Source organism: Alosa sapidissima, chromosome 13 (genome assembly GCF_018492685.1).
Source record: "Alosa sapidissima isolate fAloSap1 chromosome 13, fAloSap1.pri, whole genome shotgun sequence".
NCBI lineage: Eukaryota > Metazoa > Chordata > Actinopteri > Clupeiformes > Clupeidae > Alosa > Alosa sapidissima.
Genome location: NC_055969.1, coordinates 9,558,182 through 9,585,127, shown reverse-complemented (window position 1 = coordinate 9,585,127; position 26,946 = coordinate 9,558,182). Strand labels below are relative to the sequence as shown.

The following is a 26,946-nucleotide window of genomic DNA, read 5'->3' as shown; positions in this document are numbered from 1 at the left end:
CCTAATGCAAAAACACCAACCACTCTTGCAGTTTTAAGTGTGATGCCCAAGGTAAAGACAAAGAAATGTTATCTACAGATGAGTGCATAGAAATGACATAATGTTACCGTGACCTAACTTAATGATTTGAGCACGGTTTCAATAATTAACTGTAGAACATGAACGGTGCTTGAATCCAGGCATGAGATAGAATAAATCTGCGTGGGTCGGCAACACTTATTAGTGTCACTGTTCCGTTGTCATGTAAAACGCACAGTTGAAGCGCGTCTGAAAAATGGAGCAGGGAGACGCGGGTGCAGGATGGGGCAGCAGCATAGCCAGTCATCATCATTTACCGAACAGTGTGTGCAGATGGAATACATCAGTGACGCTACGACCCGCGTTTAATTGTGTAGTCGAGGGAAAGACACGGCTTTAAGGGTTAGGTTAGGCTATACTAAAGATTTTTTAACAGGTAACCTAGCCTAGTGTAGACTAAAGGAAAGCAACGCGAAATCGTCGAGGTCTGTCGTTTGCAAAGTAAGATAATTATACCAAAGTCTCCTGTCAATGAATAGCAAAGGACGTTATGGGCGGCTCATTGATCGTTGACTTTTTATGAATGAGGAGAAAAGAAAGAACAGTTAATGAATGGTGCTAGTAGATGACGTCACCTTCATTGTGACGCCGCCTCCCTTTTATGGAGCGGGCGTCTGAGCCTCATTCATAAAACGGAAAGAGGTAACTGGCTGTGATAGTAGGCTAATGCTCTCAGGAGGGTACAGAGCAACATTAACTTACACGGGAGCTGCTTTGGATTTATGACTGTCTACTTGCATTCGCCGTGTATTTTCAACGGACTATCCCAAATTCAGCTTTGTGTGGTAGCCCGAAGTGAAAAAATGGTTACCATGGATGAACTTCGCGAAATGGATTGCAGCGTTTTGAAAAGGTTGCTGAAGGACGACAGCGCAAAATGTCTGGTATTGGACTGCAGATCTTTTCTGGCATACAGCGCCGGACATATCCGAAGCGCAGTAAACATTCGCTGTAACACAATCGTACGAAGACGGGCGAAGGGCTCGGTCAGTTTGGACCAAATTCTGTCGGGGGACGAGGAAGCCCGAGGCAGATTAAAATCGGGACTGTATTCTGCAGTTATTTTGTACGACGAGAGGACACCGGACGCGGACACAATAAAAGAGGACAGCACAATCACACTGGTGCTTAATGCGATATACAGGGACACCTTCGGAACTGAAGTATATCTCCTTAAAGGTAACAGTCTATTCAAATCAATCTCCCTGGATGTCCAGGGCGACATTATTGTAACGTCCAAGTCGCCATTAAAATGTCAGCTGCGTATTAATAGGTTACTGACTCGAGAGTCGACACTATCAGCACAGCATCTGATAATAGCGAGTGTTCCCAGTGCAAGCTGTAATCACCGCTTGCCATTATTTTGCCTTTACGTTAGGACATAAGCTTAAACTTGATTTCTCATTCTTATTTCTCAATATTAATCTTAATGGACAAACCTGTAAACACTGAGAGATACAGAGTGGCGCTTGAGAGACTCTTAGATAGGGTACTCCCAAACAACGCATGTTGGTATGATGTCATCCCGATAATCATAACACAGTGGACGGGAATGTAAGCTACTGCAAGCTGCATCAACAAAGCTTAGTCCATTTTATTTCCCTAATATGTAACCTGTATTTAATGATGAAAACTTTCCAGTCCAAACATGCAAGCCCAATTTAGTACATTTGCAATGTAGACTAGGCTACCACATGCCAAATCTTTGAAAACCCATGCGCAGTGATCCCATGCGTAATGCATTATTGTTGCCGAGAGAGCAATACTTTTCATAAAAGCTTTATCATAACGGTATATATCATTATCATTTTAGTTATAGGCTACACACACACACACACACACACATATATATATATATATATATATATATATATATATATATATATATATATATATAGTTTTTGCAAAAGGCACAGGCTTACAATTAGCCTGTAATGTGCAAGTGCTCTCTTTTGTTCAATGTTTTCTGAAGTGCATTAATAAAATACGGGCCTATTCACCATTTGCATTTGTGGTTCACATTTTGCATTTTTGCAAAATAATAAAAAGAAAACATTAATGATAATCCCCTCTCTGTTTTTTTCCCCACAGGAGGCTTCGACAGATTCTTCTCTCAGTACCCAGACTTTTGTTTAAAAACCAAATCATTGCCGTCGTCGACCACCCCTCTGTCTGTCATAGACTCCAGCTTTACCTCCTGTGGAACCCCTCAGCACGACCAGGTAACGGGCGATTATTTGTTTCGAGGCCTATAAGGTCAGCTGGAAGCCCTGCATTGTGTAATGTCAAAAGCCCCCCTGACATCCTGCTATGCACAGTTTTCCGGTTTGATAAAAAGCACTCTGCCCGCTGCCGAGGGGGTGTGATGTGGCGGATACACTCACGGCTGTTTTACATAATCGATCATTTCCTGTCGTTAAGACTAGGAAGCAGTGACATAACAGTCCAGAATCAATACGCTATGGCCTGATCAAGGGAAAGACAAACAACAAAATAATATATTTTTCGTCAAATTCTGTAAAAAAATGACTAGGTGGATTACAACATTATAAAGTTGTTGTGATGCCGTTATTTCTCCTCAAACAACCATGGCTTGTTTTTCACTGCTGCCTGTCCTATAACCTCACAGAGAATGTAGGGCGCATGGTTTTAATTGCGTATGTGGGTGTGTGCAAAGAGAAAGGAATTATCACAAGGCATAATAGTCAGCCACATCCGCTGTGACAGTTGGCCTGGCGACCCGACCCATACCTGTTTACTGAGCCGTAGGCCGCACTCGACTTAGAAAATATTTTTTTGACTCATCAGACACACCTGAGTCAACCGTGTGTGTTTATTTATAGAGAGCGTCTAAATGATAGTCATTGAATACACATTATTATTGCACATTTTATTTATTATAACCATGATAAAAAACGCTCCCGCAAGCTCTTCTCATTTGCCGCGTTTGTTCCTTTGTTTGCTTAGGGTGGTCCAGTGGAAATCCTGCCGTTTCTGTTCCTCGGCAGTGCGCTGCACGCTTCTAAGAAGGATATGTTGGATGGCATGGGGATTTCTGCTCTACTGAATGTATCGTCGAACTGTCCCAATCATTTTGAGGGTGTATACCAGTACAAGTGCATTCCCGTTGAGGACAATATTAAAGAGGACATCAGCTCATGGTTTATTGAAGCCATTGAGTTTATTGGTAAGTTCCATATTACGTTGTCATCATAACAATATTTTCCTCATACTGACACCATAAATATTTATTTTATGTCTTTTATATACACTCGTCTGCCTGTATGAAAATGCAAAATTATTGTAGTATTTATACAGAATGAAAAATTATAAAATGTACCTCATTAGATATATTGGAAATAAATAGAAAATCCACGCCAGAGTGAATGCATGGTACTGAAGCCATTTGGTGTGAAGAGATTCTCATTCAGAGATCCAAATTTGACTATAAAGAGATTCCTAAGATACAAAATGTTGGGTGTGTTGTCTTGGATGGAAGAAAGTAAATAGGAAGGAGATGCTTTGAGGCGGTGTTAGGGAAGGAGGGTTCTGGGGCGTGGGTGGAGGCAACAGTATGGGGTCTCCCTACTGGTAGGGATTTCCATACGGAAAGGGGTGGGGCGGGGATTCTTCAGATGCCATTTCTGTAGACCAAATCAGTGGCACGGCTCTCTCTCTCTCTCCAAACATCCTCATCAGAGCAGCTGCAGAGATGCACAGCCCTCCAATGGGCTTGCCGCATTCTAGAGTATCTTTAGGTGTGCGTGTCTCTGTGTGTGTGTGTGTGTGCCTGCGTCAGAGTGGAGCTGAGGGACCAGTGTCTGACTCATCCTCAGTTCTTGGGTGCTTGGTATTGGGGCTAACGTAGATCAGTGTATGCTTGTGCGGGTGTTTGAATATGGGCACAGAACACTAATCCATGTGTAATTAAGAGCAGGGCTCATGCAGACAGTCCACTGAACAGCTGAGAAAACACTGACAGGGCTCACCACAGTCTCCTCGCTCGACAGCTGCCGAAGACCGCTGCTCAAGCACTGCGTGGCCATCTTTGTTACCGCCGCCCAGTTCTTGTCTTACTTTTAATTACCGGGTCATTAGTCTCGACAGGGTGGCCATGTTTATGTGATTTAGTGGCCAAGAGGCCAATGGGGTATATCTGGAATTTATTGGAGGCATTTGTCTATTTGTCTGGCTAAGGTGGTGTAGGGGGCAGCATGTGACAGTAAATTAGTCATGCTGAAGAAAGGAAATGTATTCAGTGACTATTCACAGAAAAGATTTTGTGATACATCACACGTAAGTGATCCATAAGACAGTCATTACAGTGGTATGACCTCATCCCCAAGTCCAATTTCAGATTTTAAGTGCAGTTTTTTCGACACCCTCAATATATCTTTATACCATGATCTAGAATAAAAAAGATGGCCGGTCTCCAAAATCAGCTACTGCAAGTAGCTACTGCAAATAATTCTTATTGTCTTTTAGTATTCTTTCACAGTAGCAGCAGGGGTTACAGTACATAACATGTTATATACCATGATCTGCCATAATGTGTAAATTTCAACGTGAGTCTGACCGGCACCTCCTCCTCTCTGCCCCCCAGACTCGGTGAAGGACTCCAACGGGCGCGTGCTAGTGCACTGCCACGCAGGGATCTCGCGCTCGGCCACCATCTGCCTGGCCTACCTGATGATGAAGAAACGCGTGCGGCTGGAGGAGGCCTTTGAGTTCGTCAAGCAGCGGCGCAGCATCATCTCGCCCAACTTCAGCTTCATGGGTCAGCTGCTGCAGTTCGAGTCGCAGGTACTGGCCACCAGCTGCGCGGCCGAGGCGGCCAGTCCTGGTGCCACCACGCTGGGCTCCAAGTCTTCCTCGGTACCCGCCTCGCCCACGTACATCTTCAGCTTCCCGGTGTCGGTGGTGGCGGCGGCAGCGGCCCACGGGCATGGACAGCCCAGTAGCCTCTCCTACTTGCAGAACCCCATCACCACGTCGCCCAGCTGCTGATACGTGGAGCCCAGGCCGTGGCCTTAAGAGACTCACTCGCACAACAGAGACTTGCTTTGTTTTTTACTGCCCAAAGCTGGTGTGTGTGTGTGTGTGTGTGTGTGGGGGGGGGGGGGGGGGGGGGGGGGTTGATGCAGATTATGTGTTGTAGGGGCATTTTTTTGGTTTGTTTCTGGCCTCACAATTGTCACGTCTAACCTGGACACAGATCTGCTAGGAGGCGGAGCAGTCGAAAGACGAGCTCTCGTCCGCTGCCCCCCTTTCCCCCAACTGAAACCCCAGCTGCAGAAACCTGCTCCGGCAGGCTGCCACCGCCGCAGCGTTTTATACACTGGACCGGACTTCCGAGGACGGACACGTTTGAACATTAACAGTCATGAATCACATCGCAGCCCGACGGGCCTAGCTCTCATTTCCTAAGGTGGCTTCCGAACTCTGACACTGATACTGCTGCTTGGTGAGAGGAGAATGAGTGAAAACAAGAGTGTGAGAGAGAGAGAGAGAGAGAGAAGGAGGGATGGAGGGATAGAGGAGAAACGAGTGTGAGGACATTAATCCCCAGTGTAAACCCAGCAGTACTCTGACTTCCTGAGGCAGTCCAGGAGGCCCCCTCAGCTCTGACAGGCACTGCACCTTGCTCTCTGGGCTTCCTGTTTCCGACCCCCCCCCCACACACACACACACAAACTCACACACACACACACACACACACAAACACACAGTTGTTTCCACCGGGTGGGACTGTATCACAGAATCCTTTACTATGAGTTCATTCACTGTCACACTTAAATGTTGGAGCACAGGAGAAGAGGATGAAGAGTCGGGTGTCTCACGTGGCAGTGACGCTCGAAAACAACATGGCCGTCCTAATCTCACTTTGCCGCGTCAGTTAGTCCTGACAAATTTCCAACAGGACTGCAGTTCACGGTCAAGTGTATTACTATACGATACGTTTTTTGGCTGTGCCTTGAACCCAGAAGGTACTAGAGACTTTTATGTTTATTTTATTTTTTTGTTTAGAGAGCGCTTTTTTGGATCATCCCTGCCCTTTTTATTTTTTCCCCCCTTTGCCATTGTACACATATGGACCCATGGACCGATCTTGAGACACTGCATTTAAACTGCAATAGAGACGCTAGCCTCCGTGTCTGTTTCCTCATTGAGTAGAGCAATAATGTTTTCTTCTTACTTCCCAGTGGCCACCAAAGCACTGCAGTCTTGTTTGTTTTATTTCCCACATGAGTTTCTTTTTGTCTTGATGGTGTGTGTGAGTGTGTTATTTTTTTTTTCTTTTTTCATCTCTTTGTTTAACTTATGATTTTTGTTCCTTGCTAATTTATACGCAAAAAAGCTCAGAAATTATTTCAGCTTTATGCCTTATCGATGACTGTGGAGTTCTCAAAAAAAAAATATATATATAGGAATGTTCTCCTGAGTCTGCACACACTGTGGTGTTTCACCATTGGATTGCTCTGTTAAGAAGAGAGGTAGGGCATGCTGTCGGGTTATCAATGTAACCGTAGACAACCTTGGAAGAGGAGTAAGATTGGTAACCATGCTCAATTGATAAGATTATGAGACGGTCAACTTGACCTGTAAAACACAATCACCATAACCCAAATACACTGTAACTCTGAGAAGAGATTCTGAGATTCTGTCGTCATCCAGAAACCTTTTTTTTAAGCCAACAGTGAATTTAGACTCACAGCTCCATGAAAAAAAAATTGCATTTCAATCATAATATCTGCCTTCAAAATATTAGCCAAATTATGTTGTCATAATTTTTACAAACCATACCACCCTGGCTCTTGAGGGGTGGGGGTATGAGACTCAGCTTTCATTTGGTTTAGAGAATGTGGGCACCTTTTATAGAGCACTTTTAAGTGATGCAATATTGTGATTTTTTTTTTTTTTTGCACATTGGAGTAGGTGGTAGCTGATATTTCTAATGCCCATCCGTTATACTGTTTAGAGTAGGTCAATGAAAATGAAAATGTGTACATTTTGTCAACAATCACTGAAGAATGCAATACTTTTTATCTGTTCATTGAAATGTTATTGACTCTCTAAGGCAATATCATTTGAGAAAGGTTGGATTTGTAGAGAATTCCTCTTGTTTTGATGTATGGTATGTACATTTTATTTATTTCTGCAGATTCATTGTTAAATATAACAATGTTCTTAAGTCTGTGTGTGGCATCAATCATTGAAGTTGCAAAAAACAAACAATATCTAATAGGCCTGTTAAGCAATACACAATCTATAATTGTGACATTATATATAATGCTGTTAGACAAAATCTTTAAAAAGGACATTCCAGTGGATGAAGAAGAACCTTTTCACAGTTAGCATACTAGATTTAGCCAGGCTTGGTTCAAGAAGATGTGAGAATTATGTTTACATTCAGTTTAAAATCAGAAACATTTTGTTAAACAAACAATACATTATAACAATGGAGTTATTGAATGGATGGAGTTTAAAGATAAATACAATATATATATATATATATATACTATATATAGTATATATATATATATATATATATAAACACCAGCACCCATGTGAATACTGCTTGCACAACAGATAAATCTAGCATCTATATCTAAAAAAGACAGCCCCTAAAGCACAGATGAAGAGAATGCAGGGTGTGAGGTGTCAGAAGAAAAACACACACTGTGCTGAAGACTTCTGGGGTGTATTCCAAGTATGTGGTTTAGTGAAAAACCTGGGTAAGTTAACTCAGAGTAAGTGGTAAACCTCCCAATAGAAGAGCTGTATGGCTTCATTACAAACCAATGCCATAGGGCTTTTGTAGGATGTTTACCTCTAACTCTTAGTTAACATACCCAGGTATGCCACTACGTATGCAACAACATACTTGGAATATCTCCCTGGTCTTTCTCTCTGTGTGACTGTCCTTATGTGAATTGTTTCTAATATAGACATTATCCTTTAACCTGTCCATTCAGTAATATAGTAATAGTTTTATTTGGGGCAGCCGTGGCCTACTGGTTAGCGCTTCCGACTTTTAGGGTTGCCGTTCGAACTCCGACCGAGTAGGCACGGCTGTAGTGCCCTTGAGCAAGGGACCTAACCCCTCACTGCTTCCTGAGCGCCGCTGTTGTTGCAGTTGCTCACTGCGCTGGGATTAGTGTGTGCTGAGTGTATTTCACTAATTCACGGATTGGGATAAATGCAGAGACCAAATTTCCCTCACGGGATCAAAAAGAGTATAGCCTACTTATACAACAGAATGGAAAAGAAACCATGCAAAACGAGACCCAAGCTCCAAAATGGCCATCACAATTTATTTGACCAGTTAATGGGAAACCCTAACGATGAAAATGCCATTCAAAGGGAAATTATCATGTTTACCAAAATAGAATAAGCAGGCCTACCCATAGAGGCAAAAGCTGTGCTGATGATACTTAACGAAAGCATCATATTGTGGAACGTTTGACAATTTCCAAACAAAGTATTGGTGTATTTGGCTAGTAATAACGGCATTATGCAAACAAATTATTTGAGACCATAATTAAAGCAATTCAAAACTGTAAAAAGTCAACACCGCCACCATGTGGCCGACAAGAATACCTGCATGGAGAGACGCTTCTGTGGCTTGCATCGAACTTGGGGGGGCAGAATTATTGTCCATCATGGGGCCCAAATTTGCTAGCAGCGCCCCTGGCCTAGACTATTTATATAGGAACGACTAATCTGAAAGTTAGGAGTCTGCACTTTACGATGGCTTGAACAAGAAGTTCTTTCATTGAAGCAAATTGAGAGATACTAGGCCTAATCGAACATAGCCTGGAAAAATCCAGACTTATTCACGAAGTGAAAATAGTCTGGTAACTCTCGATTGGGAAACGTTTGCAACACTTGCAGCTTTGAAATCATTGGTCCAGCCTTACCAATCATATTGATCAGTGATTCCTAACGTTACTTCCTACTTTGCCTGAACTTTACAAACTGACCATAAAAAGAATCATCAGGAAACATTGTATGTAGGTCGAAGGTTAAACGCTACATAATTTATTTGGCACACCGAGTTTAAAGAAATTCAAGGCCATGGGTTTCCGCTAAGCACAAGCAGCATGGCATATGGTCTCATTTATTATTTACAGCCGGGTAAAAAAACCCTGATTATTTTGTTTTGCAAACATATTTCATCTTCAGAAAAAAAGAGGACACCGTTTTCATGAGACATATGTACTTTATTAAGACTGATTTACATTACTGGAGTGTTTATCAGGTTTATGTCTTTGTGTGTGTGTGTGTGTGTGTGGCAAATTGACCACAATCAGTATGTAGTACACAGAAAAAAATAAAGGAAAAAAAAATGCAAATAAACACAAGAAAGAAAAATAGCAGTTCGGTGGAAGGCGGAGGAGATTAATTCTCTCTCCTTGTGGTGGGGGAGAGGAGTGGGGAGAAGGGAGGTGCAATCGAGAACCTCCGTTGAGGGGAGGTGATGTTGACAATTAAGGGGCCCTGCAACGACCCTGGGTCGTCTGTGCTCCCCAAGCTGTGAAGAGAAGAGCATTCTGGGACCTGAGCGCCAGGGGTAGGGGAGGGAGTGTTCAACAGAGTTAAGCAGGAACGTGGGAAAAACAAATGTTTGTCTGTACAAATGCGTCAAAGCGTGGCCGAGGTGTGGCAATGACACCAGGACAAAACACCTAAAGTGACACAAAACCAAGACGCCCTTTCACCCCACCGAAACAAAAACAAAATGAAACAGAACAAACAGAGCTTTAGTGCCACCACCATGACCTGCTTGCAAGAAGGGCGTCGAGCTTCAGGCCAGCGACCTCATCTCTTCCCCTTGGGTCTCCTCTCGATTTCCACAGTGCAGCGCGCGCTCCTCTGAGGACTGAGCTGCTGTTGTATCAGTAGTGTTTTAACATTATCGAAGTTAACTCCGAAAAAGAAAAAAAAAACCTGTCAGTATATCACCTTTACTCCAGAGTATCTGAGCTGGAATGACTGAGGCAGAGACAAATCATCTCCTTTATGTTAACAAATCCAATTTAAAAATAATAAAGAGGAAACCAAAAGTTCAACCACCTGCGGGGTTTCCTCCTGAAGAGAGAAAAAAAATAATAAAGGAAAATTACAAAGGAAACCACTGTTATTACTTACAGTACTAATAAAACCCACTCTCTTCATTAGGGAAACATCCAAAGCTTCTTAGAAAGGCCTTAGTCCATTATCAGAACCTGTACACATAACTGGATAATTCATGTTTTTTTTTTTTCTCTATCTCTCTCTCTAAAGGTTAACTTTAAAAATGATTATTGAATGATATTAAATCATTCCCATCTGAAAGTGCAAATTCTTTTACAAAGGTGAGCAAAAGGGGTCAGGTGAACCAGTTATGGGTTATGAAAAGGTCAGATGTTCTTTTTAGGTTTTAAATCCTGTGCAAAATAAAAAAAAATAATAATATACAATTCAAAGCTTGATTCTTCAGACCCCTCTAGTAAATATACACAGTCTAGACATCTTCTCTCTGTGAGCCATTGGGAACCCCATCTAAGGCTTTCAGTACAATTCATTAGGAAAGGGGAAAAAACAAGTTACAACACGAGTCGAGGTTCACAAAGGTTCACTGGACATCACAGAGGAGAAGAGAGGCAATAAAATAGGTAAAACTGAGCAAACGGGTCCCCTGTTGATTACATGATGCCATGGTCCATATGTTAGTGTGTCTAGAGTTCTCTTTAAAAAAACAAAAACAAATTGGTGACAATAATTGAACAAACATATATCAGTCATGATTTACAAATAGCTGACATTGTGATGAGTGTATACTAGTGTGGGTAGGATGATCTTGTTTAGGCTCTGATGGAGTTTTGATGTATTTGAAGTTGGGCTGGGTAGAGGTTACTTGGTTGTCTCATCTTCCTTCTCACTCAAAAGAGATCCTGCAGAGACTCCAGCAGCGTTCGGAGCTGCTCCAACCAAACAAACCTTTCCTCCTTGCCCTCTCCGACCCCAAGAACTATCCCACTACACCCCCCCAACTCCAACCTATGACCGTAAAGGGCAAGGCATGCTGGGAGTGGGGGGTGCACTCTCTTGGGAACACTGAATTGGCCAATCGGAGTAAGCCGTGGGGAGGATTGGGAGAGCTTGGCTGGTAAAGGCAACACATTCATGTAAACAAACTCACCAAGGGAAAAAAAAATAAAAAATAAAACATCCGCTTGATAAATAAAAACATCAGTCCAGGGAAACAGAGCATTACCATTAGTACGTGTGATGAATGTTTCTGAAAATTTAATTTAAAAAACAAAAATTCAAGAGGAACTATCCCTAGAGAACTGGTGAGGATGAGCATGTGCGTGTGTGTTTGTAAGTGTGAGCTTGGTGAGGCAACAATATAGGCCAGAATGCTTGTGAAGTAGGGGGGGTGCTGGGTAACAGTCTAACTGGCCTCCGTAAGGCCTGAGCGGGGGGTGGGGGAGTCGTAGGGGGTGGGTGGGTGGGTGGGGGGGGTCGTAGGGGGGAGAGAGAAAAGGACGGGCACTAGGACTTCTGCTCCCCAGCGGCTGTCGGTGGCGTTGTACTCTCCGGCTTCAGGATCTGGTACGTGATCAGGTACTCTGGGTACGCCTGCGGGACAGAGTCCAGAGGGCACGCTGGTTAGAGGCTGAGCCAGAGATAGCAAACACCTGCACTAATGTACACCAAGTTCACATTTGTTAGCAATCTACATTACATGTGCGGTTAAGTACTTGAAGACTTAACAATTCTTCAAAGAAAACGTTTGACAAACATAATTCAACATGAAAAAGCTCAAGCAATCTTGTGAAGGTATCCTTGAATCCAAAAGAAAAAAACTTTTTAGTAAGTACACAAAACTAAACTACAAATACATTACCGAATACAAATTTTCCACAGTCAGGAAAGGCTATTCAGGCCAAGGTCAATGTTGATAGTGTCACTGTACCAGCAGAGCTACTATAAGACCCTGTCTCCATGTTTGTTTGTCCTTCTGTCTGTAAATGAGGCCGACACTCACCTGTTCTCCCCGGTAGATGACGTACTCGGCGTAGGCCAGACCATTGACGCTGGGCCTCCCGATGACCGAGTGATGGCCGGGGGGTGCGTGGGCCATCTTCATGGCACTGAACTGCAGGAAGGACTTGCCCAGTGTCACCCGGCAGAACAGCATTTGTCTGCATAAAGAGAGGAGAGGGGAGACGGAGAGTGGAGTCAGACCTGAGGACAGTTATATCATATGTAGTCATGTGTGCAGTCACAAGCATGCGGAAATGATCTGAAGGCAATGTTTGCGGTAAAACATGTACAATAAAGCTTTACAACACAGCCAGCTGTCCACATTCCTTCGGCTATCAGGCTACTAAACACAGAGAGTAGTCATTCTAAAATGACCACTTTAATACTATTTATTACTTTGTCAAATCAGTATAGTATTTTGTATTATTTTATTGTATGCATTTCATTTTATCACTTAATTTTATCTTACTTATCTTTACAGTTCTTAAACTGCTCTCCATACTGCTGCCCTAGTGCATCTGTGGCCTCTGACATAACTACTTGGCTGTAAGTTTGAGGTTGTGTGTGTATGAACCACCCTTGGAACTCCAAAAAGTTGTCCAAGTTGAAGTGTACTCATGCTCATCTCTCGCATCTTTTCTCCTGCCCCTCTCCCGTTCCCTCTCTCTTTGCTCCCGCTCACCTGTGGCAGATGTAGCAGGAGCGGTCTTTATGGGTGGGGCAACCGGTGCCGCCCCCGATGCCGTACACATACTGATTACTCTTGGACGAGTTCTCGGCAAAGTAGATGCCGGCGCCGAACATGCCCCCGATGTAGGCGTGCCTCTCATCGAAGCCCTTGTGGATGATGGCATTGATGAACGGAGAGCCTGTCAGAGAAGGACAGAGAGGATGACAAGGTTGGGGGGGGAGCATAACAGACATTAAAACCAGCAGAGGAAAACCTGAACATAGCTATACATACACCGCCTGTCCTAATGGCTGTACAACAGAAACCTATGAGGCATAAACAGTGCCACCCATGCCTGGCATGTTCCGCATACGGAACTCGCACACATACCATAATCTCCTCCGCAGCCGTGCAAATTACTCCCGACTCATTTCATTTTAAGGCCTATCTAATTATATTAAATGCAAATCCTGGCGCTGCGCCCGTGCTAACGTTATTATGAGCGATCGAACGTTCATGAGGCATGATAATGTGGCCCACATTGAGCTCGCAGTCAGTCTACCCGTCGTCCTCTAACCGGCTATTGATCACACTCTTTACGGGTCATGTAAGAGAGTGGCTGAAACGCATGAGGTCACTGTGTTCCATTCGTCACGCTCACAGAGGGCTGGACAGTCGTCATTAGTCTTTTTTTGACGCTATGGCTACTTGGCAGAGATTGACCACAGGAGGGGGTATGATGAGGGAAGGGGCATTGTGTTGGGTTAACAGTAACTTATAGTGGCAGGTAATTAGTGTTAATGTTGAGGGCAAGGCACGGTGATGCATCATTCAGATTAGGATGAGCAGGGGCCGTGGCTGGGCTCTCCTACCCAACGATTAGCAAACACATTTCAGGCTCCATCACAAAAACATTAGGACAAATGGCTGCAGCAACAAAGCACAATATGTGTAATTACAAACAGAGAAAGAGAGTCTCTTGGCAAATGAGTGGAGTGGTGGGGCTGAAAGAGGGATGATAGGAGATGAGAAGAGGAGGAGGGAGAAGAAGGAGGAGGAAGAGGAGCAGGAGGAAGAAGAGGAGGAGGACAGTGTACCGTGGAAGAGCATCCGCTCATTGTGGTGATTGTGGTTCTCATCGGCAATCTCTTTCTGTCTGTGTGCGTATCGCTCCCGAAGCTTCTTGTTCACCACCTTCTGTATCTGTAGGTTCAAACATAAACACCGCATGCATCAATAACGATATCTCACAACTAACAGTCATATGATCATTTACAGATAACCACATCAGTTAAGTTATCCACTCCCTTCTTCAATAGTTTGTTACTGACTTACAATCTGAGTCAAATCAAAGGGATGCAATTCAGTCACTCAGGGTTTTGTTTTGCTAAAACCGTCCTTAAATGTTCACGAAATATTTTGATAAAAGGGGATTTGGCATCCATGTCCATGCCAGTTCTTAGTATGGAGGAAATCCTCATCTCCTTAACCCACTTCCAATCAATGATAATCTATGTACAACCATTATCTTCATACAAAGACCTTAATTACTTAAACAGCTCATTACTTACAAGGAGCAACCATCTCATTCATCTTTCCCTGAAACCCCCCCCCCCCCCCCCACACACACACACACAATTTTAAATTTTAATTCTTCCCGGCGGCTGCAGTGTTGTGCTGCAGTGTTCTACACATAGAGATGTGTGGACAGAGAGACAGAGAGAGAGAGAGAGAGAGAGAGAGAGAGAGAGAGAGAGGTGGTGGAGGCGGCTCACCTTGATGATGTTGTACCGGCTGAAGACTCCACCTGCGTTGCCTCCGTCTCTGTGCTCTCGGATGGTGCTCTGCAGCTGAAACACAGAGGCAGGAAGAAATCCCTCACACAGAGTACTGATCATACACTAGAGGTGATTATATGAGGAGACAGAGGCATGACAGACAAGAGAGAGAGAGAGGGAGAGAGAGAGAGTTGGAGGGAGGGAGAGAGAGGGGGGGGTTGGTATGTTAGAAAGTAAGAGAGAGTTAGACAGGGGAAGAGAATGATAGAGAGAGAGAAGAGATTGAGACAGAGAAGATAGAGATAAGCAGTGAGAGCGATAGAGTTAGCTGAAGGATAAAGAGTTGAATAAGTTATTGAAACCGGGCCAGTCTGAGAGAGAGAGAGAGAGAGAGAGGGAGATAAAAACAGAGCAACAGAGACAGCACATAGACAGGAGGACAGACACCAGAGAAAGGGCTGCCCATCACATTCTGGGCCCGAGGCCAGAGAGCTCTCCTACCTCCTCTTCCACTGACTGGAACTCCTTGTCGTCGGGGGCCAGGTCTATGAGTACCGTGCCCTGACTGGCGCAGTGGAATGTCAGGTAGGGGTTGCCACCTGCACACAAGGCCAACACAAACCACACTCAGTTTATGGGCCTTTTAATTCCACAGTTAGCAGTATGCATTTATAACAGTTATTTTTCTAAGTTCTAAGGTTATAGTTGATTAGCTTAACACTGCTGGCATATAGCTCTCTCACAAACACACACAACCATGATCTATCACAAGTTATTCAAGTCAGGTACTATAAATAAACTTATGCAGCATAGACATAAAACACACACACACACACACACACACACACACACACACACACACACACACACACACACACACACACTCGCTGCCACTCACCTTGCTGTCCGCCCAGTAACCTCTCGATGCCCTTGATGAGTTTGTGCCGGTGGCCGTAGGCGTTGATGCCGATCTCTTTCAGCTCCTCGTGACCCATGTCCGCCAGCACATCCAGCGTGATCTGCAACCACCACAAACCACACATCATGCACCCATCCCCAACCAGGCCACTAGAAACCATACACAAGACCCATCCAACCATAACATATATCAGGGAAAGCACAAATCAGCATGTAATCCAAAGCAGGTTGTGCACTGTGCTGGACAACTCTACAGACAACAATAGCCATGAGACACAAGACACTTTTTCTGTCCCTATATCACTGTCCTAGACAACAATACAATAAAAAAAAAAAATACATCATAACCTCCAGAAAGCTACAAAGTCACACTCAGACATGCTACAAAAAAACAAAGCTACCAAAACATCTCTCAAAAACTCTTCGATGGCCCCTCTACCCTGTTCTTACACGGCCCCCTTCCTGACACCCGAGGCCTTCACTCTAGTGAGGAATGGAATACGACATTAAGGCGGCCGAGCGCAGCTGGGTACGAGGCGCCGCCAGCGTCATCGTAACTCTGCGGCGGTAGCGGCCGCCCCATCAGCAGCTCCCTGACAGCGCTCTGAAGCAGCAGAGGTGTTGATGGGGAGAAAGGCAGGTCCGTATGACTGCGCAGGTAGGCAGGCATGGAGAGAGGTGAGTGTGAGTGTGAGTGTGAGTGTGAGTGTGAGTGTGAGTGTGAGTGTGAGTGTGAGTGTGAGTGTGAGTGTGAGTGTGTCTGTGTGAGTGTGCGTGTGCGTGTGAGTGTGAGTGTGTGTGTGTGTGTGTGTGTGTGTGCGCTTGTTCTTAGTAATAACTACAGAGAGTGAAATCACTGTTCTGGTCGTCATATGCAGGGCATACGCCCACAGACGGGATAAAGTTAGACAAGCCCAGAGAGGAAGGATTAGGGCTTTGAGTGAATGTGTGTGTGTGCATGCATGTGTGAGGGAGAGAGCGGGAGAGAGAGAATGTGTGCACGTATGTGTTTGTGGGTGTATATGTGTGTGTTCAAATGTGTGTGTGTGTGTGTGTGTGTGTGTGTGTGTGTGTGTGTGTGTGTGTGTGTGTGTGTGTGTGTGTGTGTGTGTGTGTGCATGAGTCACAAGCCAGTGTCTCATCGGTGTTCAGGCAGGGTGGGAGAGTGACAGGAGTGAGAGGAGAGAGTGAGCAAACCAAGACTGGAAGCATCTCCCTGGAGGTGGAGAAAAGCACTGACAAGTGTCAACTGTGTGTGTGTGTGTGTGTGTGTGTGTGTGTGTGTGTGCGTTGTGAGTGGTAGAACAAGGGCCTTGTGTGTGTCTCTGCTGCACCCACTGACACACTGACAGGTGTGTGCGTGTGTGTTTGTGCAGGAGGTAGAGAGACTGTGCATGCGTATGTGCGTATGTGCGTATGTGTGTGTGTGTGCGCGTGTTTGTATACTTGTATGGGGCGGCCTTCATCTTTAATTGCTATGCTGCAGTGCTGCTCCAATGTCAGGTGCCCCCCCCCCCCGAACCTACTCCTCATATCAATGAGACACTTATTGGCAACACATCAGCAGGCATGATGGGCCTGCCACACAACATTAGGCCCACAGACGCGCTGGGTACTTAGTATGCCAACACTTCTGCATATGATTAGGGTCCACGGTCTTCTGCCTCTCACTCACTGTGTGTGTGTGTGTGTGTGTGTGTGTGTGTGTGTGTGTGTGTGTATGGGTAGCTGTATGTGAAGCGTGCAAGTGATGTATGGATACATAATACATAAGGACTGTAGAGGCCATATTTTGCATATTACAAGATCGTTAAAAGTATCTGCATTGCCTGATGTGTGCTTATCTGACCAAAGGAATGTTGGTTTTGACAGTATGCGTGCGTGTGTGTGCGTGCGTGAAGTCATTAGCTTGGACACTGTGGTCATCTTATTACTGACACAGAGTTGTACTTGTACTGTATCGTATCCAATCACTGTCAACACATGCTCCAGCTCAAGAAACCATCTCAGCTCTAACCACATCTCTCTCTCTCTCTCTCTCTCCCTCCCTCCCTCCCTCCCACCCCATCTCTCTCTCTCTCTCTCCCCCTCAAGCTGGGGACACTGCCAAAGCTGAACATGCCTGTGACATTCAATGGTAATTTCATGTCCACAAAGCCGATACAGTAGAAGGGTAAAACGTAACAAGGGAACTAGAAAGAAACGAGAGACACGAGAGCATACTTCCAATCCAAGTGGCTGACAGGTTGCACTACCCCTTTTTTTCCAACAGGGGGCGAACTTGATCTGTTTTTTTTTCTTTTAGTACAGGAGACAAACTAGTGTTGGGAAAAATGATCGTCTGATTCCATCACTGTCGTTCCCGTCTCTCCCCTCGTCTCTCAGCCTCCCTGCGCTCCGCTCTCTTCAACTTCACAGGGGGCCGCACCCGTCTGTGAGCACAGCCTGAACGAGCGAGAGATGATGCGACACCGTACTTCCCTCCCATATCACATCACTCTATTCCCCCTCTTCATCTCTCTTCATCCCTCGCTCTCTTTCATTCCCCCTCTTCATCTCTCTTCCATCGTGTTCATCATTTCCCTATTGTTCTCGCGGCGGGTGACCTCATCTATGTGTAAATGAGCGGCCTGCTGTCGGTCGGGCCGCTGACCCTGCCCGAGGGGAGGCAGCGCTGGCTGGGGGCTGCGGGGTCGGAGCAGGGGGCAGATTACGGGACACAGTGGAGGAGACCTGAGCTGCGTATGTGAAGGTAGAGAGAGAGAAGGTATATGTGCGTGTATGTGCGTGTGTGTTTGTGTCTGTGTGTGTGTGTGTGTGTGTGTGTGTGAAAGATAGAGAGAGAGAATGTGTGTGTGTGTGTATGTGCAGGGTTTCCCGCAGCACTTTGCAGTCAAGGTGGCCGCCCTTGCAAAACAAGCCTGCCGCCTTAACTACGTCGTCAAAGAAAACAAAAAAAAAAAACGTGTTACTTTGTCCTGTTTTCTCCCTTTCATTCCAAACCGTGACCAACACCAATCTCCCTTCTCCGCAGAACGCATTAAAAAACAAAAAATAATGTCATGAATCGAAAAATAATCAGATTTTATAATCTTTATATATGTGATATGCCTCCAAATCAGAGCTAGTGAGCGGTGCAAATATATCGCTCCTCGTTCTCAAGAATCAGTCAAATCGCGAACAGCCACAACTCCGTTTAATTGTCAGGTGTGATGAAATGCGTTCATATTCCACTTTTTATGTCATAAACGTTGCAGGCCTATGAAAAGGTTTAGTGGTAGGGTTGTCCAATGATCAAGTTGTTGCTTCAATTTGTGTTTTAATTTATGCGACGCACCGATGCTGGGTTCATCAGTTTGGCGCAAGTTTAAAATATTTAGCCGACTGTGTGATTTGTCATTTTCGTTCTTTTGGCAATTAATCCCGACTGATCCCTTTAGTTAACATTGCCAAGCTTGTTTGTTGTTGCACTATCAGTGTTGCAGTCTTTTAAAATAAATGTTCTGAGTGAAATATATTGCCGTTGCTCTTAGTTCTTTGGGACCGGGGAGCTAAATTGACCTGACGCGGATTTGACCTGAGAAGCGGCCGAGTAAACAGACACCTGCTCTCAGCACAATGAGACTATTGTCAGTGACTGACAATAGACGGGTCTAGGCCCTTCCAGGCCCATCCGTGCCTACGCGTATGCTTTCTAAATTATTTAGCTAACTCTATCCACATCAACGAACTTAGGCTATATGGCCAATATCTTGGTCTTGGTTTTATTAGTGGGCCTCAGACTCGTGGTGTGAGCGGTATGGGAGCGGAACAGTGCGGCCAATCCGGCCTCTAAATTAAAAAGCGCTGCGCGCTCAAATTCCATCCATATTACACATATACACAAAACTATAAAATGATCTAAACTTCAAGGGCCCTTGAAATTATCTTTTTAAAAGGAGAATGGCTTGTAACCATGCTAGTTGTCAGCTCTGCCATAAGTAGTGACAGATCACATTTGCACATTTTGTTGTTTTGCACTTGTTCTATAGTTTGTAATAGTCTTTGTTAAAATTGCACAAATTACACAAATATTTTGAAATATTTGTATACTGTTGTATAGTTTGTTTGGTGTTGTTACTTTGTTCTTTGTTAATTGTTATTTTGAGAAGCTGGTTATTTATTTATAATGTAGTGTTTAATAAATAATTGTTAAAAATGCAGAGTCTGTAGTGTATCGCACAAACAAGACGCCAACACCCACACCCCCCACCGACGGCAACCGATACAAGAACCCCCACCCCCCCCCCACCCCCGGCTCGTATGGCAACCGATACCAGACACCCCCCCCCCCCGGGACCAACGACCTAACACCTTGACTAACACATTTCCTGCGGGAAACCCTGATGTGTGCGTGTGTGTGTATGTGAAATGTAGAGAAAGAGGGTTTGTTGTGTGTGTGTATGTGAAAGGTAGAGAGAGAGGGTGTGTGTGTGTGTGTGTGTATATGGTAGAGAGAGGGTATGCGTGTGTGTGTGTATGTGAATATGAAAGGTGAACATGAACATGAGAAGGGGAGGCAGAGTGAGAGAGAGTGAGAGAGAGAGAGAGAGAGAGAGGAGAGAGAGAGAGAGAGAGAGAGAGAGAGAGAGAGAGAGAGAGAGAGAGAGAGAGAGAGAGAGAGAGAGAGAGAGAGAGAGAGAGCAAAATGCAAATGAAACTGATGGCCAAAATTCAGCCAAGTCTAACTCCCAAAAGAGCTGAGTGCCATATAGACAGACAGGAGGACGGGAGGGAGGGGAGAGAGTTCTGAAAGCCTAAAGGTATTAATCAGAGGCTGGCGGAAAGGTCAGCGCTGCCTCCCCCTTCTCCTGCACCACCGCCACTCAGAGGCCACCTGCACAGAGGGTCAGACGGGAGTGGCGGGCAGAACGCAATTTCAGCCAGCGAGCCCAGAGAGTGAGTGATGAGGTGAGGAGGAAATGATACAGCCCCCGGCCAACAGCACAGAGAGAGAGAGAGAGAGAGAGAGAGAGAGAGAGAGAGAGAGAGAGAGAGAGAGAGAGAGGGAGAGGGGAGAGAGGGAGGGAGGGAGAGAATGAGGGGAAAGAGAGAGAAAGTGGGAGAGAGAAAGCAAGAAGGGAGAGAGAGAGAGAGAGAGAGAGAGAGAGAAGGAAAGAGAGGGGGAGAGAAAGAAAGATGGATTGATTGAGAGAGGGAATAAGAGACTGAGAGACAAAGTGAGTGCTAACGAGCGAGAGACAGAGCAAGAGGAGAGAGAGTAAGAGAGGCACAGAGAGGGAGCACTGGAGAGATGGATATAGTGAGTGACAGACAGAGAGAGAGAGAGAGAGAGAGAGAGAGAGGGGAGAGAGGGAGGGAGGGAGAGAATGAGGGGAAAGAGAGAGAACGTGGGAGAGAGAAAGCAAGAAGGGAGAGAGAGCGAGAGAGAGAGAGGGAGAGAGCGAGAGAGAGAGAGAGAGAGAGAGAGAGAGAGAGAGAGAGAGAGAGAGAAGGAAAGAGAGGGGGAGAGAAAGAAAGATGGATTGATTGAGAGAGGGAATAAGAGACTGAGAGACAAAGTGAGTGCTAACGAGCGAGAGACAGAGCAAGAGGAGAGAGAGTAAGAGAGGCACAGAGAGGGAGCACTGGAGAGATGGATATAGTGAGTGACAGACAGAGAGAGAGAGAGAGAGAGAGAGAGAGAGAGAGAGAGAGAGAGCACAAGGTTGAAACAAGAAAGCATGAGAACGCATATCAGAGAGTGAGAGAGAGGGAGTAAAGGTAGAGCAAGAGAGTGACTGAACTGCGGAGCGACATGTCGAGACATTTGCATAACTTTGAAGAGCTGAGGCAGAGCTGATGGAGACCGTCCACTGCAGTCAGGTGAGGGGAGAGGAGGGGACAGAAGTCTATTGGAGCGGACATTTGCAGGCCTACCACAGCAAGCCGATCACTCCTTAAAGGCGTGCTGGAGCGGAGAACATGACTTTCGCTGGTATGGTATTTAAGAGGTGAGCGTCTCGGTCTTACCTGCTCACGCTCAAAGATGTCCCGCAAGTGCTCCAGGCCCAGACTCTTCAGGAACTGGCTGATGTTCATGTCCAGGATGGTGACTGGGGTGGAGGAGAGAGAGAGAGAGAGAGAGAGAGAAGAGAGAGAGAGAGAGAGAGAGAGAGAGAGAGAGAGAGAGAGAGGGAGGGAGAGAGAGAGAGAGAGAGAGAGAGGGAGGGAGGGGGGAGAGAGAGAGAGAGAGAGAGAGAGAGAGAGAGAGAGAGAGGGAGAGAGAGAGAGAGAGAGAGAGAGAAAGTGGGGGATTACTACAATGACCTGATAAGCTCCCAAATAACTTCAGCTATACTTGGTATTTAAAATCTAAAACCAATCTGTTCCTCCATTTCCACACTGATGACACTCATATAAACGTTTCAGCTGGGTATCATTTGCAGACAAAACACTCCAATGTAGAAAACCCTTGCATCATTCAAAACCCTTTACTACAATCTCTTTGTATGACACCTTACTTTTAATGCATTTAACCATATGATGACAATACTTAACTGAATCACAATAAATGCAATGACGCTACCTACTATAGCAGTGTCTACTGCTGACACCTCATTGACTATTCTTGCTCTGTTTCATCCCTTGTTTCTGTCGGTTGTAATGAACGATGACAGGAACTAATAGAAATGTGAAAAGCCTGAAGCACTCACTCTCTCCTTCCTTCCTGTCCGTCCCGGTGGCCCCGTCGGCGGGCCCTGAGGCTCCGGGTGGGGCCAGCTCGGCCAGAGGCCCGGCCAGGTTGTCGATGCTGCTGGCGGCGGAGAGGCACGAGGGCGTGGAGGCCGGTGAGATGACTGCGGCGCTCACCACGGTGGCCTGCGGCTTGAAGCAGGTGGGCAGTGCGTCCGGCGGCATGGCGTCGATCAGCAGTGCCCTGATGTCATCAGCCTGCGACGGGGGGAAGAGGAGGAGGAGGAGGATGAGAGGTGGGTCACATGCCACTCAGAGATCTAACCATGACTACTGGGAAATAACAGATGAGGAAACACGTTTTATGAGACATTAGGACCAAAAAGTTTGTGGAGAAAGAGTTGTGGGGTGTGTGCTCACACAAGCTCGGCTAACACGTCATTCTTTAAGTACAGCTTTCTCTAGAGAGTTCCTGACAAATGGCCTATGGCTGTTAACAGTTCCAAACCGATTTTTTACATGCATTCTTTGACACCTAAGCCATCTCTCCCACATTTGCCTGAGACAGTGTGCAAACGCAATGCTAATTTGCGTGTCCTTTGAGAGACTGGTGTGATTACAGGGGATCGGAGCGCTAAAAAGCAAAGGTCACTCCATCAGCCGCAGTGCAAGCTGGCAGCGGCGGTCATTATTGTCCTCATCACTCTCTGCTCCGCGCCCTCCCACTAGCGAGCCCGGCGCTAAAGGTTAGCGCTAATGGAAGCGCTCCTTCACGGCTTGCCTCCACTCATGTGGGTGATGCACAAAGCCACTGCCAGCTACCCGTCACAACCTCCAAGAGAGAGTGAGAGAGTAACGGTAAGACAAAAGAGTAAGAGAGAGAAAGAGCAAAAGAAAGAGGGTGCAAGAGAGAGAGAGAAAGAGAAAGCAACACATAGTGCTGGGCTTTCAACAGGATGTTATGTTGGATATTGAAAGGTTCTCATTACACAGAATGAATAGGAAAAGTATGAATAGTGAATAGGTGAGTGAACAGCAGCGTGTCTAGTCTGCTCAGTCATAGAACACATTTAGAAAAAACAGCAGCAACATTTCCTACCTCTTTGTCAAACAATGAAGCACACGTCATGCAAGTATTCGGCATAAATTGGTTGAATTCTAATGTCCTTTTACTTTTCAACACACAGACAAACTGCACTGAAAGTATACCAGAGAAAATGGACTTTTCATGGACTATTTCCAGTTCTTGTCAATGGTTTATTTGAATGATGTACTTGAGAAACAGTCAACAGCTTGGATTCCTCCATTCTTGTGTTATGATTTGAGGTTTTTTTTTCTTCTTATGCAACATGTTGCACATAGTATGATGCAACATGGCATAATCTTTTCAGGGGCGAGGAAATCTCAGAGAAGTCACTGGAAATGAACAGCCCGAGAGACAAAACCAACCAGACACTTTTCCCTAATCAATTACAAGGTCCCGGAATAATATGGGATGATGGAGAACAGAATTCATCAAAACTTTTTAAACAGTTTAAAAACAATTAATTTGACTGTGGGGAACCTTAGCTATGTGTGGTGCACTGGAGACACACAGTAGTAGGTTTTGGCATTAAACCACTACTACTCTACTGCTATGTCATGGCACAAGAGCATTTTAATTGTAGTTCTAAATGAAAACTAGCAAATAATCACATTTAACAAATAAACTTACGATAGATAGATAGATAGATAGATAGATAGATAGATAGATAGATACTTTATTGATCCCCAGGGGAAATTCAAGAAATTATAATAATACGATTCTTGCACAAGTACTAAAAACACTTTTTGTGGTGGCACATTATTACTAAAAGCCTTGTCCAAAGCATATAGCAGTAGAGAGAAAGAGTATGTGTTTGAGTTGATAGAGTTGGATAGATAGATGGATGGATGGATGGATGGATGGATAGATATTAGTCCCGAGGGAAATGTAGGAAGCTAGTTGCGCGTGCGTGTGTACCGTGGCGAGGTCGAGCGGCGTCTGTCCCTCCTGGTTCTTCATGGTGGGGTCGGCGCCGTGGGCCAGGAGCAGAGCGCACAGCTGGGTCCGGCCCTTCTGGGCCGCCTCGTGCAGCGGCGTGAAGGCCCACTTATCCGTCGCGTTCACACACGTGTTGTACTTGATCAGCAGTGCCGCAATGTCCACATGCTGCGGGACACAAGACAAGCGACCGGTTAAAGTCATCACCACCCACTGGGCAACACAGGTTGTTTACTTCCTTACTACATCACATGGATTATTGGGCCATTTTGCATAGTCAAAGGGGCTCTATGAGTGAAATTCTATAGAATTCGAATGCTCCAGTCACATTCAAGCAGGTCTGCAAACTTTAGTGGATATCTGGGCAGTCGTCTTTGACATTAGGTCAAAACTGTTAATTCCCATTCTGTTATTTCTAGGTTATTTTGGAGTGATTTAAAGAAACTATACGGCGCTCCTTCAAGATGTGTAGAGAGATTTGACACATCTGCTGCTAGTCACCAGCAACAGAGACAGATCCACAGGGTTGAGGAAGTTACACGCTACTTTTACACAGACACAGCCAGTGTGACATGTTTAGAAAACAAGGTGGCTACTTCAGGGGTTCGGTGCATTCATACAGAGTCTCAACGTATGGGAAACATCCTGGGCTTTTTCATTGAATTCAATTCTCTCACTGCGGTCAGGTTAAATTATGTTGTCAGATTTTTGCATGATTTGATTATTATGATACTGGGTAATTATGACTGGGCAGCTAACAGACACGCAGAAGAGGAGAGAAGATGCCATGTTTTTCAGTGGTCCCATACCACTCTCTCAGCCAAAAACACACATCTCTTCTCTCACATAGACCGTACACACGCACACGCACACACACAGTTGTCCTGATCTGGCCTCCGCATCAGCTGCCTCCGAGCATCTGTGCGCATGGGCGTGCATACTTGTGTGTGTGTGTACGTGTAAGTGAGAGTGTGTATATGTGCGTGCGCGCATCACTGTTTGTTGGGCAGAACCGAGAGTGACATCCTCTGCACAAACAGGCCGAGATCTCCAGCCAGTCACAGGGGCCTGGCCAAGGTCAGCTCTGAGCGGGCCAGCCAACCAGGAGCCTGATAGGCTCGCTCCAGCCAATCAGTGGCTTTCGGGGACGCTAGGCCCAGGGCCAAATGCCCCCGGAGCAGACGAGGCTTCGGCACGCTTGCATAACCGCCCAACCTGCTGCCTGGTTTCCCTGTGCCCAATCAGACTGCATTCCCCCACGGTCCTACTATCCCTCGGATTGGATCACGCTGAAGAATTACACCCCCCCCCCCCCCCCCCAAATAAAACAATGCCACAATCACAAACATGCCAGGCCTACTGGGTGTCTCTTCTCCATCAAAGAAAACCTTGGCGACACCAGAAATCGCTCATTCCTGTGCACAGAGGGAAGTGCCTGGGGAGCTTGCATGTCTCCCTTTGGCACACAGAGACACAATGCAGAGAGAGAGAGAGAGACTGAGAGGGAGACAGGGTGAAAGGCTCAAATCTCCCAGCCAGCCACGCACACAGGGATTGAGGCAGAGGCAGCTTTGGCTGTAAAGGTCCAGCTGGGGGAAGGGGGGGGGGGGGGGGGCGTTCTGTTCTGTCCTGTTGTGTCTGTCGCTTTCTGGAGCAGCAGGCTCCGTGTCGTCTCCATGTCAGGGCTGTGTGTGTGTGTGTGTGTGTGTGTGTGTGTGTGTGAGAAAAGGGAGGAATTAGGGAGCGCTTCTCCCGGGAAAAAAGGGGGCCAAGACGACGACGGCGGAGCTCGTGAAAGAATCATGAGGCGCGTATGAGGCTCATGAAATCTTCATGAGAGCAGTCTGTGTGTGGGGACGCGGCCTCTTTAGCGCACGGCTGACAGGCAGGCGCGCACAGACGTAGAGTGTGAGAGAACACACACACACACACACACACACACACACACACACACACAAAACTCAGTGCGACTGAACTTCTCCGAGACTGTGTGTTTCAAATATAGTGTTCTTTCCCTTTTTTGTGTGTGGGAAAGTGTGGTAACATCATGCATGATGACAGTTTTTACAACACACAAACACACACGTATGTTGATTATTTAATGCTTACATGTTGTTGCTGTGGGCTTAGCAGCAGCTGTGCGTGAAATTTTACAGTGGCTGCGAGAACCACTTCAGCAGATGTGCACCCAACATCTATCAATGCCATTGGCTTCTCCGGAACATGGCACCTTACCTGAAGGCCAGGACACACGTAACCACTCCTGGGCTTACCCTGGTGGCATTTTCCCCACCACAGGCCATATGATTGAACTACTTTGTTCAATTTGTTCTCATCTTTAATAGGTGCTTACACGGACATAACCATATGTGCACTGTTGACATATGGGAAACCTACTCATACTGCCTGTGAAATTTCCCAAAAGTATGTCATGATCTTTCTGTGTGTGTTCAAGTGGGAGACATTAGTGAAGTGCTTTTTGGACTACTTTTGCAGCTTAATTATTTACTTTGGTTTACCAGCTTGACTGAGTTTACCAAAGACTGCTGTAAAAAAGTGGTATGTGATATGGACACTTTTTCGAGTTTTGTTGATGAAGGCACAAGGCACAGCGAACATGTCAGTCTTAAATGTTCATGTGTGTGTGTGTGTTTCTTACCCCATATGACGCTGCATTGTGTAGGGGTATCAGTCCACCCTTGTCCTGGGCGTTGACATCTGCTCCATGCTCTAGTAGATACTCCGCCACCTCCAGGTTATTGTAACCA

The 26,946-nt window shown here is 45.7% G+C and overlaps 2 protein-coding genes and 1 long non-coding RNA gene across 6 annotated transcripts in view; 2 read left to right on the top strand and 1 right to left on the bottom strand.

Moving 5' to 3' along the window:
- The first annotated feature begins 515 nt into the window (after positions 1-515).
- dusp4 (dual specificity phosphatase 4) lies at positions 516-7,270 on the top strand. The gene is made up of 4 exons (XM_042058590.1): positions 516-1,257; positions 2,170-2,300; positions 3,046-3,265; positions 4,682-7,270. Exons 1-4 carry the CDS (start codon positions 801-803, stop codon positions 5,083-5,085), a joined length of 1,212 nt encoding a protein of 403 aa, XP_041914524.1. The 5' UTR covers positions 516-800; the 3' UTR covers positions 5,086-7,270.
- A 4,299-nt stretch (positions 7,271-11,569) lies between these two features.
- The window catches only part of tnksa (tankyrase, TRF1-interacting ankyrin-related ADP-ribose polymerase a), a 106,355-nt gene continuing 90,978 nt past the window's right edge, over positions 11,570-26,946 (bottom strand). For 3 of the 4 annotated variants that reach the window (XM_042058586.1, XM_042058587.1, XM_042058588.1), the window contains 11 exons: positions 26,838-26,946; positions 24,158-24,346; positions 22,176-22,413; positions 21,493-21,575; positions 15,461-15,581; positions 15,064-15,161; positions 14,560-14,634; positions 13,882-13,987; positions 12,797-12,983; positions 12,116-12,272; positions 11,570-11,706 (listed from right to left, as the gene is read on the bottom strand). The exon at positions 26,838-26,946 is cut by the window's right edge and continues 1 nt beyond it. In XM_042058586.1, coding sequence (XP_041914520.1) covers positions 11,620-11,706; positions 12,116-12,272; positions 12,797-12,983; positions 13,882-13,987; positions 14,560-14,634; positions 15,064-15,161; positions 15,461-15,581; positions 21,493-21,575; positions 22,176-22,413; positions 24,158-24,346; positions 26,838-26,946 — 1,450 coding nt within the window. In that variant the 3' untranslated portion in view covers positions 11,570-11,619. The remainder of the gene's footprint in view (positions 11,707-12,115; positions 12,273-12,796; positions 12,984-13,881; positions 13,988-14,559; positions 14,635-15,063; positions 15,162-15,460; positions 15,582-21,492; positions 21,576-22,175; positions 22,414-24,157; positions 24,347-26,837) is intronic. The other variant, XM_042058589.1, reaches the window with a different exon arrangement.
- LOC121679686 overlaps positions 22,111-26,946 on the top strand; it is an 11,047-nt gene continuing 6,211 nt past the window's right edge. Inside the window, exons 1-2 of the long non-coding RNA XR_006021388.1 lie at positions 22,111-22,122; positions 24,759-24,766. This is a non-coding gene — a long non-coding RNA (uncharacterized LOC121679686). The remainder of the gene's footprint in view (positions 22,123-24,758; positions 24,767-26,946) is intronic.